The sequence below is a fragment of the Chionomys nivalis genome, chromosome X (genome assembly GCF_950005125.1).
Source record: "Chionomys nivalis chromosome X, mChiNiv1.1, whole genome shotgun sequence".
Classification (NCBI taxonomy): Eukaryota; Metazoa; Chordata; class Mammalia; order Rodentia; family Cricetidae; genus Chionomys; species Chionomys nivalis.
The window spans coordinates 64,382,159-64,400,121 of NC_080112.1; the positions used below are offsets into that span (position 1 = coordinate 64,382,159).

A 17,963-nucleotide genomic window follows, 5' to 3' on the forward strand; every position below is an offset into this window, starting at 1 on the left:
ATATTTATCTTCTACTTACTTACTGAAAGGTGATGTTCTTCCCATAGTAATTGGGAGAGCGAGAAGGTTTACTCCATTCCCTCACCTTAGAGACATAGAGACAGCCCCCAGAAAGCTACTGCCAGAGGCTTCTGATGATGTGGCCAGTGATGACTGCTATAAAAGTCATAAAGCCACAGTGACATCACCTCTCCTTCAAAGCTAGCAGCGGGAAGCTTGGGGCACAGCTTCACCCTAGACCTCCACCAACTTGCCGCTCAGAGAAAGCTTAAGAAGTAGAGTAGACTTTTTACTCTTCTGTTGCTCTTAGCTGATCAGGCATCTGGAAGCAACTGTCCACAAACCTCCTGTGAGAGCCAACCTTTGTGAACTCTGCATTCACCTTATAGAGGCAGCATACTTCAGTTATGCAGTGCACAGAGGACATGAGCCAAGACTTCTGGCAAGACTGCCTGCAATTGTTCCTACAGTCGGAGACATGCAGTGATGCAGCAGTTGTCACCAACTGTCCACCCTGGCTATTAGCTGCTTGCCCTGAAGGTAACTTGATCCAGATGACCCAGGAAGAAGTTCAGACCTTACTGGCAAAAGACCAGCGAGAAAAGCTGTTTCTCCAGGGAGTCACCCTTGCTGGGATCAAATGCCTGCTAATCCGAGACAACCTGTTCACCGTGGGTAACAACAGCATGGACCTGCGTACCAAAGGTCAAAGCAGAAGTAGCCAGGCTGTGACAGTAGTTCAGATGGGATCTGTGTACCTTGTGGTGATGGGGAAAAAGGGGACCGAAGGAGGACCTCTCAATCTCAAAGCTTTTGAGATATCAGGCTACATGAGAGAGGCCATTCTTAAACAAATTTCCCGCTGCTAAGTAAATAAAATGACCTTGTGTTTCACCTGCAATTTGAATTCAGTTCTGTTTCACCTACTAAATTAGCTTATTCTTGAGGAATGAAGAAGATGCCATACCTAATTTTAAGGCATGTAAATGTCTTTGGGGATGGAGAGAGAGGCGTAGCTTGAAAAGTTCCTTTAGACCAATGATTCTCAACCTTCTTAATGCTGTGACATTTGATATAGTTCTTCATATTGTGGTGAACTCCAGACATAAAATTATTTTTATTGCTACTTCATAACTGTAATTTTGCTTCTGCTATGAATCATAATGTAAATATCATTTGACCCCTCCAAAAGGGTCGTGACACACAGGTTGGGAACCACTTATTTAGGACATCAGGCTTCTAGGCCTTTTCTTTATGACTTTATTTGCATTTTTTTTACATCGAAAATACGATCCTTCCTTTCTCAGCTCCTGGTGGAGAGTAGTGGGCTGGGAAGCAGAACATCTTGAACCTAGCTCTAATTTTTCTTACTGAGTTTCTCTTTTGGAATTTCAGTCTCCTTATCTATACAATGGCAAAAACACTAAGCTTCTTAAGGGGTCCTTCAAGATCCGTAGACAGAATTTTATAACAGCAACAGCACAAAGACCACACACACACACACACACAATTTCAAGAACAGTCTAAGCATCACCTCGTCAAAGGAAAGGTGCTCTCTCTGGTCACCTTAACTATTTGAACTGGCCTTGGTTGAAATAGAACACAGCTGCCTGGGTCACTTCTCTGCCCTTAATCATACCCCAGCCAACATTTATTGGATGACTTTTTGATGGTCTTTTCTACTTTTGGCATGCACATTAATTTTATTTCCTAGCTCAGCTATAATTTCCTTGATGACAATGTCTTTAATTCTCCATTGTCTTCTTGGGATCCCAGCATGGGAATCTATCGGAGTATTTGTTCTCAGATATAAAATCACTAACAAAGCAGCCTTTCCTCTCATTAGAAGAAAATTGAGGCTCTGAAGATAAATGGCCTTGCCTATTAGTTGTTAAGTGCAAAAAAAAAATATTAGAAGACAGTCTTGGGTATCCAGATTCCTATCAATAAGAAACTTAATTGGACCTTCAGCTGACTGAGCCCCAAGGACAATAGGCTGGGAGTGAGAAGGAAGCCCAGGTGTGTGGGGGGAGGGGGATCAGGATGCATTTAGTAGAAATCCTATCCTTGTCAGCTGGAGAAACACTAACTAGATCAGGTCAGGCCGCAGTGTGTTATTACAATAAATTTCCTCAGAAATCTCAATGTGACTGTAATAAATATACTTGAACTGAAGTGTAGAGAAATCCACAGGGCTCATGTATTTCCTGAAGACATCAGGGAAAGGCATCGATAGAAGTTCTAGGACCAGAATAGGGAAGTTGGGTTATACTTGGTCATACATCTTTTCCCCATCCACCTTGTGAGCTCCTGATTTTTTATATGGTCATGATGACACTCTTGTCGTCTAGGAAGCTAATCTTGGGTTGATGGGCCAGCTCAGAGGGTAGATGTGCTTGCTCACAGTCCTAACTACTTGAGTTCAGTCTCCATATCCCATAAGGTGACAGGACAGAACTGACTCCTGGGAGTTATTCTCTGACCTTCACACATGTGCCATGGCACCTATATATCAGTACACACACACACACACAAATAAATAAATAAATAAATAAATAAATAAATAAATAAATAAATATCACAAAGGAAGCTACTCTTAATCTTCTTTTGATATGATCTATATTTCCTCTCTTATACCCAGAAAGTTAGCCACATTGAACTCAGTGTTTTCATGATATACCATATAGCTTATCCTATGGTGTTCTCAGGAATGATAAATTATGTCTCCTCTACTGGCTAACAACCTTTAACCTGTATCCTACCCATTTTTTCTAGTCCTGGCCACCAAGCCATATGCCTTGAAAGATATTCCCTCTTCCCCATATTTGGAGAAGTTTGTTAGGCGCTAGATTCACCTGCCTTGGTTCTAGATTCCTTTCTCATAATATTTAATACTTTCAGCTTTTAGTACTTAAAAGTCCTCTCTTTTATAGCCTGAAAGTTTCCCAATTCTTCTCTAACAGTAAATCTCACTTCAACATGTTTTTATCATAGACAAAACAAATGATACACAACTAACTAGATGATTAAAATGAATGGCAGGCATAACAAATGATTGATTCAATGATATTTCAGTCAAAATTCTTTCTTGGTTTCAAGAGTTCTTACCCTATGTAAAAGTCATCCTATTAAGACTTTTGAATGCCATATTGCCTAAACAACATATTCTACTATTATTTCTACCGTGTGATGGAGGAGGGTCATCTGTCTATCTGTTACTTTCATTGGTTAATAATAAAGAAACTGCTTGGCCTGTTAAGGCAGAAAATTAGGTGGGTGGAGTAGACAGAACAGAATGCTGGGAAGGAGGCAATGAGGCAGACGCCTTAGGCAGATGCTATAGCTCTCCTCTCCAAGATGGACGCAGGTTAAGATCCTTCCCGGTAAGCCACCACCTCGTGGTGCCACACAGATTACTAAATATGGGTTAAAGCAAGATGTTAGAATTAGCCAATAAGAGGCTGAAACTAATGGGCCAGTCAGTGTTTAAAAGAATACAGTTTGTGTGTTGTTATTTCAGGTATAAAGCTAGCCGTGCGGGAGCTGGGCGGGAACGCAGCCCGCCGTTCCATCTACAACCATGCCTAATTTTATTTAATAGTAGTTTTACTGCCTTACATTTCCTGTATTGGCTTACTTGTTTACTGTTGGTGTCCTATAAAATAATGTAAGTGGCATGAGAATATGAATGTTTGACTGTTACAGTAGCTGCTTTAATTCCAGTGACTAGCAAGATGCCTAGCACATAACAGGGAATAAAAGGTATTGATTGAAAGCATGAGTGAAAGAATGAACATACAATTACAAGGGCCTACTATGATGCGAGGCTTGTTTTAGGTTAGGTTGAGATGGAAGGGAAGGTAAACATAGAGTTTCTCTTCTGGCATAAGAAAGAGAGGACCTCATGAATCCACCTACACAAAGAGACACAATATGGCAGATGCTGTAGAAAGAATCAAATGATGTTTTGTTGAAGTAGAAAGGTGAAAGAGGTTAATACAAAGTGTCATCTCTCCAAATGTTCTGTTACTCATTGCCTTCCTCTTGTTGTGGCTCTCATCTTTGCTTTTGTTTTGAGATCAGTAGATACTGTTCCCACTGACTGGATATGAGGTAAAATATTTCTTATGGTATCTGCTATCGCTAGGAGGTGTAGTCTTTGCCTGTTGGTCCTAATCTGATCCCATTTTGTGTTTTCAGATCCGTTTTCTTGTTACTTCTTTATTCATATAACTTAAACAGGTCAAGGTATTACTTGGACCCTCCTTTACCATACTCATTTTTTGTACCAGGGAAATATCCAGAGAACCTTTGCACACAAGGTCACCTACTACTTCATCCAGGAGGAGGACCAACACTTGCTTCAACTGTAGTATTCTCCAGATAATAAATAGACAGAGGCCAGCATGACTATTCAGGAAAAAGTCAAATGAAGCAAAAGATAGGCCTCACTTGCACAGTGGTGGCCCATGCCTTTAATCCCAGCACTCAGGAGGCAGAGGCAGGTGAGTTCAAAGCCGGCTTGGTCTACAAGAGCTCATTCCAGAACAGGCTCCAAAGCTACAGAGAAACCCTGTCTCGAAAAGCTAAAGGAAAAAGAAAGATAGGCCTCATTGATTTAAAATGGCCAGTGTACTTATATGAATTTACAATTGAGGTTCAAGAAAACTTTTCTTGACTCATTAGGTGAGCAAGAATACAGGTTCAATGATCAATAAATGTGTGAACAGCCCTCTCTTTGGAGTTTCAGATGTGCTCTTATCTTGAAATCTACTGTTCCAAAAGGATATGCATTATGTAGACACTCAGCAGAAAGCAGACAAAATGACATTACTTCAAAGGGAAATTGCCACACTGGACTGTCAGCTGGGCACCTATAACCCTGATAATTTCACTATTCTCATCTTAAAGGACATCAAATGGAAAAACGGAAGAGTAGGCTGGAATATTGTTGAGGCCCAGAGCAAAAGACTGTGTTGTCCTTTGAAAGGGTTTCTATAACTTATAAAGCCATGTCTTCTTACCCACTTCTTGCCAAGTCTATTTATTCTATGAAGAAATAAATAGCAGTGCCCCCAATCCTGCTACAACCATAAGCTTGTTTCTAGATCCGGCAGGAACCACAGCCCAGGTTCTCAAGGTCTTTTATTGCTATATATGTAAAGACATAATATGGAATCAGTAGCTTGGAAGCTAGAAAGTTTGATTCTCTTATATTTTAGGAAAAGAACAGTACCCCATTTTGCTACCAGAACTTGGCTTCTTAAAACCACAATTATTATATTAGTGCACAATGGGAAAAAAATTAACACTTCTGTTGAAAAACTAACAAACTTGGGCTAAAGATTCTGTAATACAACTGCTGAAAAATCCAGTAGTGGGGATCCCCAAAGCATTCTTACCAAAAACCCCAATCCTTGTCTAACTTCTCCCACTTCTGAAAGGTCAGGATAATCTCATCAAGTGGCAAGCCCCAGGTGAACTATATGGATTATGTGAGAGACCAGCTTAAGCTGCATGTCCTCCAAACTGCTCTGGAGTATGTATGCTGAGCTCTATGTGTCTCTCCTTCTGTCTGCTCACACTTGTCAGAGGAGAACACTTGGAAAAGCAGGTGACTAGAAATATAATGAATGCCCCACTAAACACATAATCCATTATTATGATCTGACCACCTGACTAGAAGACACTCTTAGAGTTATTGTACATATATATATATATATATATTAAGCTATATTATCATATTATAAGTTGTTCCTGAAATTATAGCATATGCAATTGCTAGGGCCTTTAATATCTTAGCTAAACAACAAACAAACATGCACAATGCTAGTTGCCAAAGTTGTTTAACCTTAGACCATTTGCATGCTTCTGAAGGGGATGTTTCTGCAAAGTTCAATCTGAGTAACTGTTCCTGAAATAGATAATAAGGAAAAAGTCATTTAAAAAACAGCCGGGCGGTGGTGGCGCACGCCTTTAATCCCAGCACTCGGGAGGTAGAGGCAGGCGGATCTCTGTGAGTTCGAGACCAGCCTGGTCTACAAGAGCTAGTTCCAGGACAGGCTCCAAAACCACAGAGAAACCCTGTCTCGAAAAACCAAAAAAAAAAAGTGATGGAATAAAAGAGGTTGAAAGAGGTTGTTCATATTCTGGTCCATATTTGGAATAACTGGAATCCAGGTAAATAATTTGAGAGATGTTTAATCTTTCCTGCACCTCTGATGAAACCTACTTTAGTCATAAGGAATGATCTATTTGACATGATCTTGATTTCAGTTCGCAATATTTTAAAAAAAAATTTTATATGTAATTTCATCAGGGAGATTGGCTTTTAATTTTCTGGTTTTAGTTATATCCTTATCTGGTTTTGGTATTAGGGTAATTACTGACTTTACAGAGATCTTGAAAGCCTTTATTCCTTTCCTGTTTTGGAGAATAGTTTGGGAAGTGTTGGTGTTAGTTCTTTCAAGTTTTGGTAGAATTCTTCAGTGAATTCAGCTGATATTGGGTTTCTTTTAAATGGGAGCCTTTTAAATTAGTACTTTAACCATGTTGCTGCATATAGCTTTTTTTAAACATTTATTTCATATTGGTTAAATTTTTGTGCATCCAGTACATCTAGAAATCCATCATTTCTTTAAAATTTCCAGTTTAGTCGAGTATGTGTGTTTAAGGTCCGTCCCTATGATTTTCTGGATCTCATTGGCATCTGTTGTCACTTCTCCCTTTTATTTATAATTTTATTCATTTGGCTCTTCTTCTACTATTGCTCAGTTTGGCCAAGAGTTTGCCAATCTTTTCAAAGAAACAACTCTTTGCTTCATTGAATTTGGGGGATTGTTAAAAAATTTTATATTACCAATTTCTCCCCTGATCTTAGCAGTTTCTCTTCATCTTTTCTTTGGCATTTGTTTGTTTGACCAGAGCATTAACCCCACTCTGAGTAAACACTATCAACATTTGCTCACTGTTGACTGAGTTTTTTGTCCTGCCCGGTTTTTACAGTCGTTAAGTCACAAAAAAATCACATAGAGGTCTACATTAGTTATAAACTGATTGGCCTAGTATCTCAGACTTTTTATTAACTCTTACAACTTACATTATCCCATTATTTTTATTTATATTAGCCACATGGCTCAGTACCTTTTTTAGCTAGGCAATCACATCTTGTTTCTTTTTTGGTGGACTCACAACTGCCAGCCAGGAGTTAATGTAAACAATGTATAAGTATCTTGGTCAGAGGTAGAAATGTACACTGCAATATAGTAAATATATATACCAATACAATCTATATCAATACATAAAAAATGTTTTAAATAGAGGTAGAAGCATACTCGCATACAATATTTAATATAATTTAACTTTGTATCAATATACAAGAATCAATACCAATATAATTGTCTAAAAACAATAACCACAAATACCAATCTATTATCCCATCACCAATCATCTCACTTTTTTTATTCAAGAACACCACTGAGCCTATAAAATACATCCCCCATCCCTCAACCACATACCAATTATAACCAATCCCTAAATGATGTCCCTAAACCTGAGGGCAAACTCTGCTGGGAGAGGGGACATTGTCCTCTAAAATTGCTTCCAGCTGTCAAGGAGGCAGAGACATGAGCTGGGGGTTGGAGAGGTGGCTGTGAATCTGACGTAAGCGCGCAGGCAGGCTGGAGGGGAGCTGACGACGGGGTGCGCGGAACAGGGACGCGCAAAGATGCTGCGGCTTGCGGTCCAGACCTGAGACGTGAGCAGAGGACACAGCGGCCACGGGATGGAGCGCGGGCGCAAGCCCTGCCGGGGGCGCTTAAGTGCTCTTAGATCCCCTCGCTCTCGGCCGGGACATGGGGGAGAGCGGGCGCGCGGCGGGGGCACTAGGTGGTGTGGGTATCTAAGTCCAAATGAACGCAGCGCGGCGCCAACTGGCCAGAGCCTTAAAGGGCTCTAAAAAGCCCCACGTGGTCGGGCGCCAGCTCACTCATAATCACACATCATTTAAAGTTCCCATCCTCGGGCATAACTATAGTTAATCACATGAACATTCTAACCCTAGTATTTATCTTTTCCATTTCTAAGTGTTTGAGTGAAGTCTACTAACCATCAGTAAGCTGAAATAGTCAGGTAACGGCCTTCATCGTGGTCTTTGGATGCTAAAATTTTTAATGAGGAACAAGCAGGTGATCAGTTTGCTTCACATTTACCTAGAGAGCTGGGCCAGTCATTTTTCTGCCTATTTCTGTTCTTAGGTGGATAAATAGGAAATAAATACTACAACTGGGTCATGAACTTCATAACCAGGATCTGAATTGTGATGAGATGCAAGTAGACTTTACCGAGTTAGTCTTGACTCATTTGATAGTCCATCACCCACAACCGGTACTCAGAGCTCCTCTGACATTCAGTATTGCTTGTTGGTAATCCAGCATTAGTCACCACAAAGGCAAACTGAATGAAGAACTTGGGCAACGCTACACTAAATGCAGTCTAACCTTAGGTGTCATTCAGAATTGTTCCTAGCCACATGTCTGCTGGTCCAACACTGAAGAAATTCAACCTCAGATATTGGCCTGGGGTAGGAGAGCCTTGGGATCACTGAGTATACATTAAAGTTCCTCAGTTTGAAGAACATCCCATTGAAACTCAGTTTCTTAACTGAATTTATATTAAAGCCATTGAAAATAAGCAAGGATTAGTAGTTTTCTACCTTTATCTGTGGGAATAAATTGGAAGGCCTCAGTAGATGAATGAAACCTTGGGGAGTGTGAAGTACTGTTTTATATACATATGCATCTATGAAAATGCTTAATTTAGAAATTAGACACAGTTAGATATTTAGTAATAATAACAAAATTCAAGAAAATATAACAATATACTGAGATAAATACTATTTAAAACTTAGGGTTCTTATTTTTTAATTCCTAAAATTTGCAACTTAATATATTTGGACCATTACTGACTATGGGTAAATGAGATTATGAAAAGAAAAAGATGGAGGATAAGGACAGTCTATTGCATTGTTTTGTTGGTGTATGATGTGTTGCTTTAATTGGTTGAATAAAGAGATTGCCTTGGCCTTTTGATAGGGCAGAAACTTAGGTAGGTGGGAAAGACAGAACTGGATGCTGGGAAGAAGAGTAGAGTCAGTCAGATGCCATGAATCTCCGACCTGAGACAGACGTAGGTTAGGGTCTTTCCTGGTACGCCACAACCTCGTGGTGAACACAGATTAATAGAAATGGGTTAGATCAGGATGTGAGAGTTGGCCAATAGGAGGCTAGATATAATGAGCCAGGCAGTAATTTAATTAATACAGTTTCTGTGCAATTATTTCGGGGGTTAAGCTAGGCGGGCAGCCGGAACCAAAAGCAGGCCCGTTCCTCACTACAACATTTTTTATAAAAGACATGTTTTAAAAGTGAAAGTTTGGCTGAGCACTCACTGCTCAGTCAGTTGGGTTCAGTCCCCAGCACCCACATCAAGATACTCCAGCCCTAGGGGAATGTGACTCTCTTCTGACCTCAGTGGGCACTTGCATGCTTGTGTTATTGTGTAGCAGTTTCTTCCGAGAGTAAAACCTTCCATTTTTGAAGGACACTCAAGACAGAAGATGTGAAAGTGGAGGTGATACAACTAGCTATGTTAGGAAACAATGTTTATAGAGAGTGAAAGAGCAAAATGTTCTCTAAGTGGAGGTAGAATGTTCTATCCTGAAGAGAAGTTCTTTAAACTAAGGAAGTAAACAAGCTAAAATAGCTTCAAGAGGTCCCTGATATTGACCAGGTTCTCTATGCTCCTCCCTCCTCAAGCTTATGGATGGATGGATAGATAGATAGATAGATAGATAGATAGATAGATAGATAGATATTATATAGATATATAGATACACCACACACACACACACGCTAAGGACTGTTGAAACCAAATGAACACACAGCCTGGAAGAAGCAGACAGTAGTCAAAGTTTCCTGGAAAAGGTACAGATCAATGGAACTATATGCAATGGGCATTCTTTAACCTCTTAAGATGTCCACAGGTTGTGCTGTGTGCTCCAGGGGTTTCTAGCTTTCATGTGCTATCACTCATGCTGGGGTGGGCTTTTGGCAAGGCAGCTGTTTTTGAGTTATATGTGCGCCTATATGCAACTCCTCATCCATATTCCTGTAAGTAACCCAAATAAGGTTGCTTGAATTACCAACTTGGACTTTCGTGGTATCTGCACTTTGGTCGGTGTACTGTTCCCTATCTGGCATGAGTTCACATTTCTCCAGAAATAGTGTCTCACAATAGTGGTACACATCCATACACTCGGGCACACATATATACACATTAATCAAAATAAATAAATAGCACAGGGATTGCCTTGGCTAATGGGCACATGAGTGGGGTAGCCTGGAGTCTCCCCACACCAGCTGGGTGTGTCCCTCAACTGGGGAGGAGACAGCAGCTGCAGCACTGCTGCAAGCCCCTACTGCCCTGCCCCCTCCCTCTGTTGGCGCCCGGTGGCCTCCTGGGACTAGCTCTGGGACTGCTGCTGGTGCTGGCACTAGCTCTGCTGGATAAGTCCATGGGGCACAAGGACCGTGTGGTGCTGCTAGACTCGAGCTGGGCGACTGGCAGCCTGCTGAACAATCAGAGCTTCCAGTATGATCACAAGGCCCGCCTCGGAAAGCAGGCCTCCAAGACTTTCGATTAGCTAAGCCCGGAAGAGAGCAAGGAGGGGTTGAGAAAAATTGTTGATCAAGTTGACAGTGATGGAAATGGGTTTGTCACCACTAAGGAACTGAACGTTTGAATCAACCAGGTACAGAAATGATGCACCTATGGTAATGTTGCTAAAGGCTGGAAGGATTATGATACAAACAGAGACAAAAAGATTTCCTGGGAAGAACATAAGCAGGGTGTCTGTTGGAGAAGGCCCACTTGCTTGTTCCTGGCTGCCTGGCTAGCTTAGATATGAAATAGCCACACAGAAACTGCATTCATTAAATCATTGCTTGGCCCATTAGCTCTAACTTCTTATTGGCTAACTCCTACATCTTAATTTAACCCATCTCCATTAATCTGTGTATCACCACAAGGTCATGGCCTACTAGCAAAGTTTCAGCATGTCTATCTCTAGAGGCAGCAGTGGCGGCTCCATGGTGTGTCCTTGACTATGCCTTTCTTTCTCCCAATATTCAGTTCCATCTTCCCCACCTACCTAAGTTCTATCAACAGGTCAAGGCAGTTTCTTTATTTATTAATGGTAATCACAGCATACAGAGGGGATTTCCACATCAACTACCTAGGAAACCCTGCTGAGGGTTACCATCACACCTTTAAGAAGATACTGCCACAGGCAGATCTCCGTGAGTTCAAAGCCAGCCTGGTATACAAGAGCTAGTTCCAGAACAGGTTTCAAAGCTACAGAGAAACCCTGTCTCAAAAAATAAAAAAATAATAAAATTATGGGTTTTTGATCCTATTGCACATAATGGCTATGTGGGAGCCTAGGTAGTTTGGATGCTCACCTTAATAGACCTGGATGGAGGTGGGTGGTCCTTGGACCTCCCACAGGGCAGGGAAACCTGATTGCTCTTTGGGCTGAGGAGGGAAGAAGACTTGATTGGGGGGGGGGAATGGGAGGTGGTAGCGGGGAAGAGGCAGAAATCTTTAATAATTAAATTAATTAATTAATTAATTTTAAAAAAGAATAAAAGTGAGGAGCTGCAATATAAAAAAAATAATAAAATTAAAATTTAAAAAAAAAGATACTGCCATATGATGAGAAAAGATTTAGGGCTTCAAATCAGGACAGTGACCTGACAGCTACTCTGAAGGAGTTCACTTCCTGTCTGCACCCAGAGGAATTTGAACATAAGCAGGAGATTATAGTTCTGGAAATGCTGGAGGGCACTGAAAAGAACGGGGATGGTATTGTGGACCAGAACGAGTATACGACAGACATGTTTTCCCACAAAGACAACAGTCCTGAGCCAAACTGAGTTGTGTCCTAACGGGAATAGTTCAATGATTTCTGAGATCAGCACAAGGACGATAAAAGTGGACAAGGTTGAGATTCATCACTGGATCCTGCCTCAGGACTATGTCCATATGTAGGCCACAGCCTGGCACCTGGTTTACAAGGCAGACAAAACCAAGAATGAGATGCTAACCAAGGAGGAGATTTTAGACAAGTAGAGCATGTTTGTGGGAAGCCACACTACCAATTATGGGGAACTTCTCACAAAAACTCACAATGAATTTTCAAAAATGCTCATCTTAATGTTGCTGACTGATTAGGGGCATCCTTCAGGTAGTCTCTGTGATTGCTACACCTGTCAAGTGTATAGCAGCTGTGTCTCTAAACAGTGAGATTATACCTCAAATTGGGGGTAGAAATTAGTTTTCTGAAGCTGGGCGGTGGTGGCACATACCAGGCAGGCCCTGTCTCAAAAAAAAAAAAAAAAAAAAGGACGGGGAAATTAGTTTTCTGGTGTGGGAGGTCCTTCTGTCTATGTGTTGTTTTTATTTGTTAATGAATAAAGAACTGCTTTGAGCCTATGGCAGGGAAGAACAGAACTAGGTGGGAAAAGCTAGGCTGTATGCTGGGAGAAAGAGGGCGGAGTCAGAGAGAAGTCATGGAGCTGCTGGAAATAGTCACTGGGAACTTTAGCTGGTAAGCCATGGCCACGTGGCGATACACAGATTAGTAGAAATGTGTTAAATTAAGATGTAAGAGTTAGCCAACAAGAAGTTAGAGCTATTGGGCCAAGCAGTGATTTAATTAATACAGTTTCTGCGTGATTATTTTGGGTCTAAGCTAGCCAGGTGGCCAGGAACCAACAAGCAGCCCTTCTCCTACAGTTTTCACCCCACATTTGCTGGAAAATAGATATCACTATTTATTCCAGTAGCATTTTCCCTGAGGCAGTTAAAATCTTGGCAAATTACAGTTCTCTGAGGGGATTCATTGCTACAACGTGACTTTCTAGTCCCCCTTCCTCCATTTAAGTTGAAAGGAAAGAGGAGGTAAGAGTGAACATGTTCTGTTACTGGGTGGGGACACACTGTACATAGTAACTGCTATATGTTTGAACTATTAGACTTTGGGAGTTTTTTCGTTGCCACTGTTAAACAGTGGTGAAGAAAAAATCTGAAAAAGTGAATGTTGTATTGTCCCAGGTGGCTGACCTTGAAGCAGACATGGTATTTCTAGTTTTTTATATTTTGAGCTGTTACTGTAAATGGCATAAAGACTTTTGTATTTTTCTTTGTGGACCTACCAGTGCACACAACAAATCCACATATTTGTGTTTTTGTTTTTTGTTTTTATACTAAGATGCAATTAAGAAAGAACATTAACATGAGCAAGAAAACAATTTTAGAGATAAGGAAGAGATGAATGCCTGGTATTTGAAAAACCACAACCACCATCAATACATTAAATATGCTGGAGAAATTTTTGAACATGCTAGTGAGGTGAGTCTGGTTTGGAAAACAGTGAATAGAAATACAGTTCTTTCCTGGTTGCAAGGCTATGGAGTGCTCAGTAATCCAGATGTGCTGAAGTTTGTTGTCCTGAATCTTGAGCCTACTTCCTGCACAGCTCATGCCAAGGAAGCAAGACAAGGTGGTGGAGCAATTTACAGATGAAATTCTGCCTTGTAAACAGGAGATGAGCAGATAAAAAGATACCCTTGAATATTTTTTATATAATAAATAATAAATCTTTTAAAAGCCAGCAGTTCATGTTTTAACCAAAATGAATTATTTCCTCATATTAAAATATGAGCTGCTTCTGCCCCCTTCCCTCTTTGGACACATAACACCACCCAGCTCAGCCTGTCTGGGCGCTGGGGGCGAATCCTCAGGGCAAACAGGCAGGCAGGAGTTCCTTTGTTTCACTGGCCTGCCTGCACCAAGCAAGGTAGGAGCTTTGTTTATGAGTGACACAACCAGCACGGAGATCTGATCTCGGCACCAGGAGAGCCATCATTTGGGTGAGTTTGTGACCCGCGGAAGCAGCCCGGGACAGGGAACTCAGAAGTTCCTCATTCCCCCCCATACTTCCTGGGCTCCCTGCAGAGACTCTACTCCCTGCAGACTGCCTCTCTCTTCCTATCCCACCCAGCTTGCATCCAGAACCCTCCTCCCTTATGTCCCCTTCCCTCTTTGGGCACATAACACCCTGCTCAGCCTGTCTGGGCGCTGGGGGCGAAACCTCAGGGCAAGCAGGCGGGCAGGAGTCCCTTTGTTACTCTGGCCTGCCTGCACCAAGCAAGGTAGGCGCTTTCTTTATGAACTACCCAACCAACACGGAGAACTAATCTCAGCACCAGGAAAGCCATCATTGGGCACGGAGATCTGATGTTGGCACCAGGAGAGACATCACTGGAGCACCAGGAGAGCCATCACTGGGGAGTGCCATCACTGGGAAGGTACATCAATAGGCAAGGAGACCTGATCCTGTAAAAGAAGATCCATAGAAGAGCATTCAGAGGAAGAGATGGGCAGGCGCCAATGCAAGAATTCACCCAACAATCTGAAAAACAATAAGAAACCACCAGAACCCAGCAACCTCACAACAGGAGAACATGAACACCTTAATCATGAAGAAGTAGAAAAAATTGACTTTATGAAAGTGATTGACGCCCTTAAACAGCATGTAAAAATGCCCTTATAGAAATGGATGGGAAGTATAACAGAAAGTTTGAAGAATTGAGTAAATCAGTGAATGATACCCTAGGAAACCAAGGAAAAACAATCAAACAGATAATGGAAACAGTTCAAGACTTGAAAACTGAAATGGAGGCAAAGAAGAAAACACAAACAGAAGGCCAGCTGGACATGGAAAATCTAGGTAAACGAATAGAGACTACAGAAACAAGCATAACGAACAGAATACAAGAGATAGAAGAAAGAATCTCAGATTCTGAAGATACCATAGAGAAAATAAACACGCTGATTAAAGAAAAAAGCAAGGCCAACAAACTCTCATCACAAAACATTCAGGAAATATGGGACACAATAAAAAGACCAAACCTAAGAATAATAGGAGTAGAAGAAGGAGAAGAAGTGCAGCTCAACGGTCCAGAAAATATATTTAATAAAATTATAGAAGACAACTTTCCCAACATAAAGAAAGATATACCTATGAAGGTTCAAGAAGCATACAGAACACCGAATAGGCTGGATCAAAAAAAAAATCCTCTCGCCATATAATAATGAAAACACAAAGCATACGGAATAAAGAAAGAATATTAAGAGCTGCAAAGGAAAAAGGCCAAGTTACTTATAAAGGTAAACCTATCAGACTTACACCTGACTTCTCTATGGAAACCATGAAAGCCAAAAAGTCCTGGATAGATGTACTGCAGAAACTAAGAGACCATGGATGCAAGCCCAGACTACTATACCCAGCCAAGCTTTCATTCACTATAAATGGAGAAAACAAAATTTTCCAGGATAAAAACAAATTTAAACAATACGTAGCCACAAATCCAGCCTTACAGAAAGTAATAGAAGGAAAATCACTAACCAAGGAGTCCAACAATGACCACAATAACTCAGACATCTAGAGACCCTTCACCAGCGCAACTCAAAGAAGGGAAACACACAAAATCTACTACTAAAAAAGTGACCGGAGTTAACAACCACTGGTCATTAATATCACTTAATGTCAATGGACTCAACTCACCTATAAAAAGGCACAGACTAAGAGATTGGATACGAAAACAGGATCCAACATTCTGCTGTTTACAAGAAACACACCTCAACCACAAAGACAGGCACCTACTCAGAGTAAAGGATTGGGATAAGGCTTATCAAGTAAATGGACCTAAAAAACAAGCAAGTGTGGCCATACTAATTTCTAACAAAGTTGACTTCAAACTTAAATCAATAAGAAGAGATGGAGAGGTACATTTTTTTACTCATAACAGGAACAATTCATCAGGATGAAGTCTCAATCCTGAATATCTATGCCCCTAATATAAAAGCACCCACGTACGTAAAAGAAACATTGCTAAAACTCAAGCCAGACATCAAACCGCACACACTAATAGTAGGAGACTTCAACACTCCTCTCTCACCAACGGACAGGTCAATTAGACAGAAATCTAACAGAGAAATAAGAGAATTAATGGAGGTAATGAATCAAATGGACTTAACGGACATCTATAGAATATTCCACCCAAATAGGAAAGAATATACCTTCTTCTCTGCAGCTCATGGAACTTTCTCGAAAATTGACCACATACTTGGTAACAAAGCAAACATCCACAGTTACAAAAAATATTAGTAACCACCTGTATCTTATCAGATCACAATGGATTAAAGCTAGAATTCAGCAACAATGCTACCCCCAGAAAGCCTACAAACTCATGGAAACTGAACAGTCAACTACTGAACCATACCTGGATTAAGGAAGAAAGAAAGAAAGAAATTAAAGTCTTCCTTGAATTCACTGAAAATAAAAAAAAAAAACAACATACTCAAACCTATGGGACACTATGAAAGCAGTCCTGAGAGGAAAGTTCATAGCACTAAATGCCCACTTAAAGAAAACAGAGAAAGCACACATTGGAGACTTAACAGCCCACCTGAAAGCTCTAGAAAAAAAAAGAAGCAGACTCACCTAGGAGGACTAGAAGACTGGAAATAATCAAACTGAGGGCTGAAATCAACAAAATAGAAACACAGAAAACAATTGAAAGAATCAATGAAACAAAAAGCTGGTTCCTGGAGAAAATCAACAAGATTGATAAACCCCTATCCAAACTAATCAAACGGCAGAGAGAGAATTTGCAAACTAATAAGATCAGAAATGAAAAGGGGGACATAACCACAGACACAGAGGAAATTCAGAGAATCATTAGATCTTACTACAAAAGCCTGTATGCCACAAAACTGGAAAATGTAAAAGAAATGGACACTTTTTTAGATGAATACCATATACCAAAGTTAAACCAGGACCAGGTGAACAAACTAAATAGACCTTTTAGTCACGAAAAATTAGAAGCTGTTATCAAAAACCTCCCTTCCAAAAAAAGTCCATGACCAGATGGTTTCAATGTGGAATTCTACCAGAACTTCCAAGAAGACCTAATACCTATACTCCTTAATGTATTTCAAAATATAGAAACAGAGAAGTCATTGCCAAATTCCTTTTATGAAGCTACAGTAACTCTGATACCAAAACCACGCAAAGACTCAACCAAGAAAGAGAATTACACGCCAATCTCACTCATGAACATGGACTCAAAAATCATCAACAAAATACTGGCAAACCGAATCCAAGAACACATTAGAAAAATTATCCATTATGATCAAGTAGGCTTCATCCCAGAGATGCATGGCTGGTTTAGCATACGCAAATCTATCAATGTAATTCATCATATAAATAAACTGAAAGAAAAAAAACCATATGATCGTTTCATTAGATGCTGAAAAAGCATTTGACAAAATTCAACATCCCTTTATGATAAAAGTCTTGGAGAGATTGGGGATACAAGGGTCATACCTAAATATAATTAAAGCTATTTACAGCAAGCCGACAGCTAACATCAAATTAAACGGAGAGAAACTTAAAGCCATCCCACTAAAATCAGGAACACGCCAAGGCTGTCCACTCTCTCCATACCTCTTCAATATAGTGCTTGAAGTTTTAGCAATAGCAATAAGACAACATAAGAGGATAAAGGGGATTCGTTTTGGAAAGGAAGAAGTTAAACTTGCGTTATTTGCAGATGATATGATAGTGTACATAAGCGAACCCAAAAACTCCACCAAAGAACTCCTACAGCTTTACCTTTAGTAATGTGGCAGGATACAAGATCAACTCCAAAAAATCAGTCGCCCTCTTATACACAAAGGATATGGAAGCAGAGAGGGATATAAGAGAATCATCACCTTTCACAATAACCACAAACAGCATAAAATATTTTGGGGTAACTCTAACCAAGGAAGTGAAA

General features: G+C 40.5%; 1 protein-coding gene and 1 pseudogene across 1 annotated transcript; both read left to right on the plus strand.

The window, feature by feature from the left end:
- The first annotated feature begins 425 nt into the window (after positions 1–425).
- On the plus strand, positions 426–869 carry LOC130868444 (profilin-2-like). The gene has a single exon (XM_057760671.1). The coding sequence runs from the start codon at positions 426–428 to the stop codon at positions 867–869; it is 444 nt and encodes a 147-aa protein (XP_057616654.1).
- A 9,515-nt stretch (positions 870–10,384) lies between these two features.
- On the plus strand, positions 10,385–12,291 carry LOC130868446 (reticulocalbin-1-like; annotated as a pseudogene).
- The last annotated feature ends 5,672 nt before the right edge of the window (positions 12,292–17,963 follow it).

Bases quoted from the DNA above. Each gene is read 5' to 3' on its own strand.
- LOC130868444 (XM_057760671.1), top strand. From the start codon at position 426: ATGAGCCAAGACTTCTGGCAAGACTGCCTGCAATTGTTCCTACAGTCG.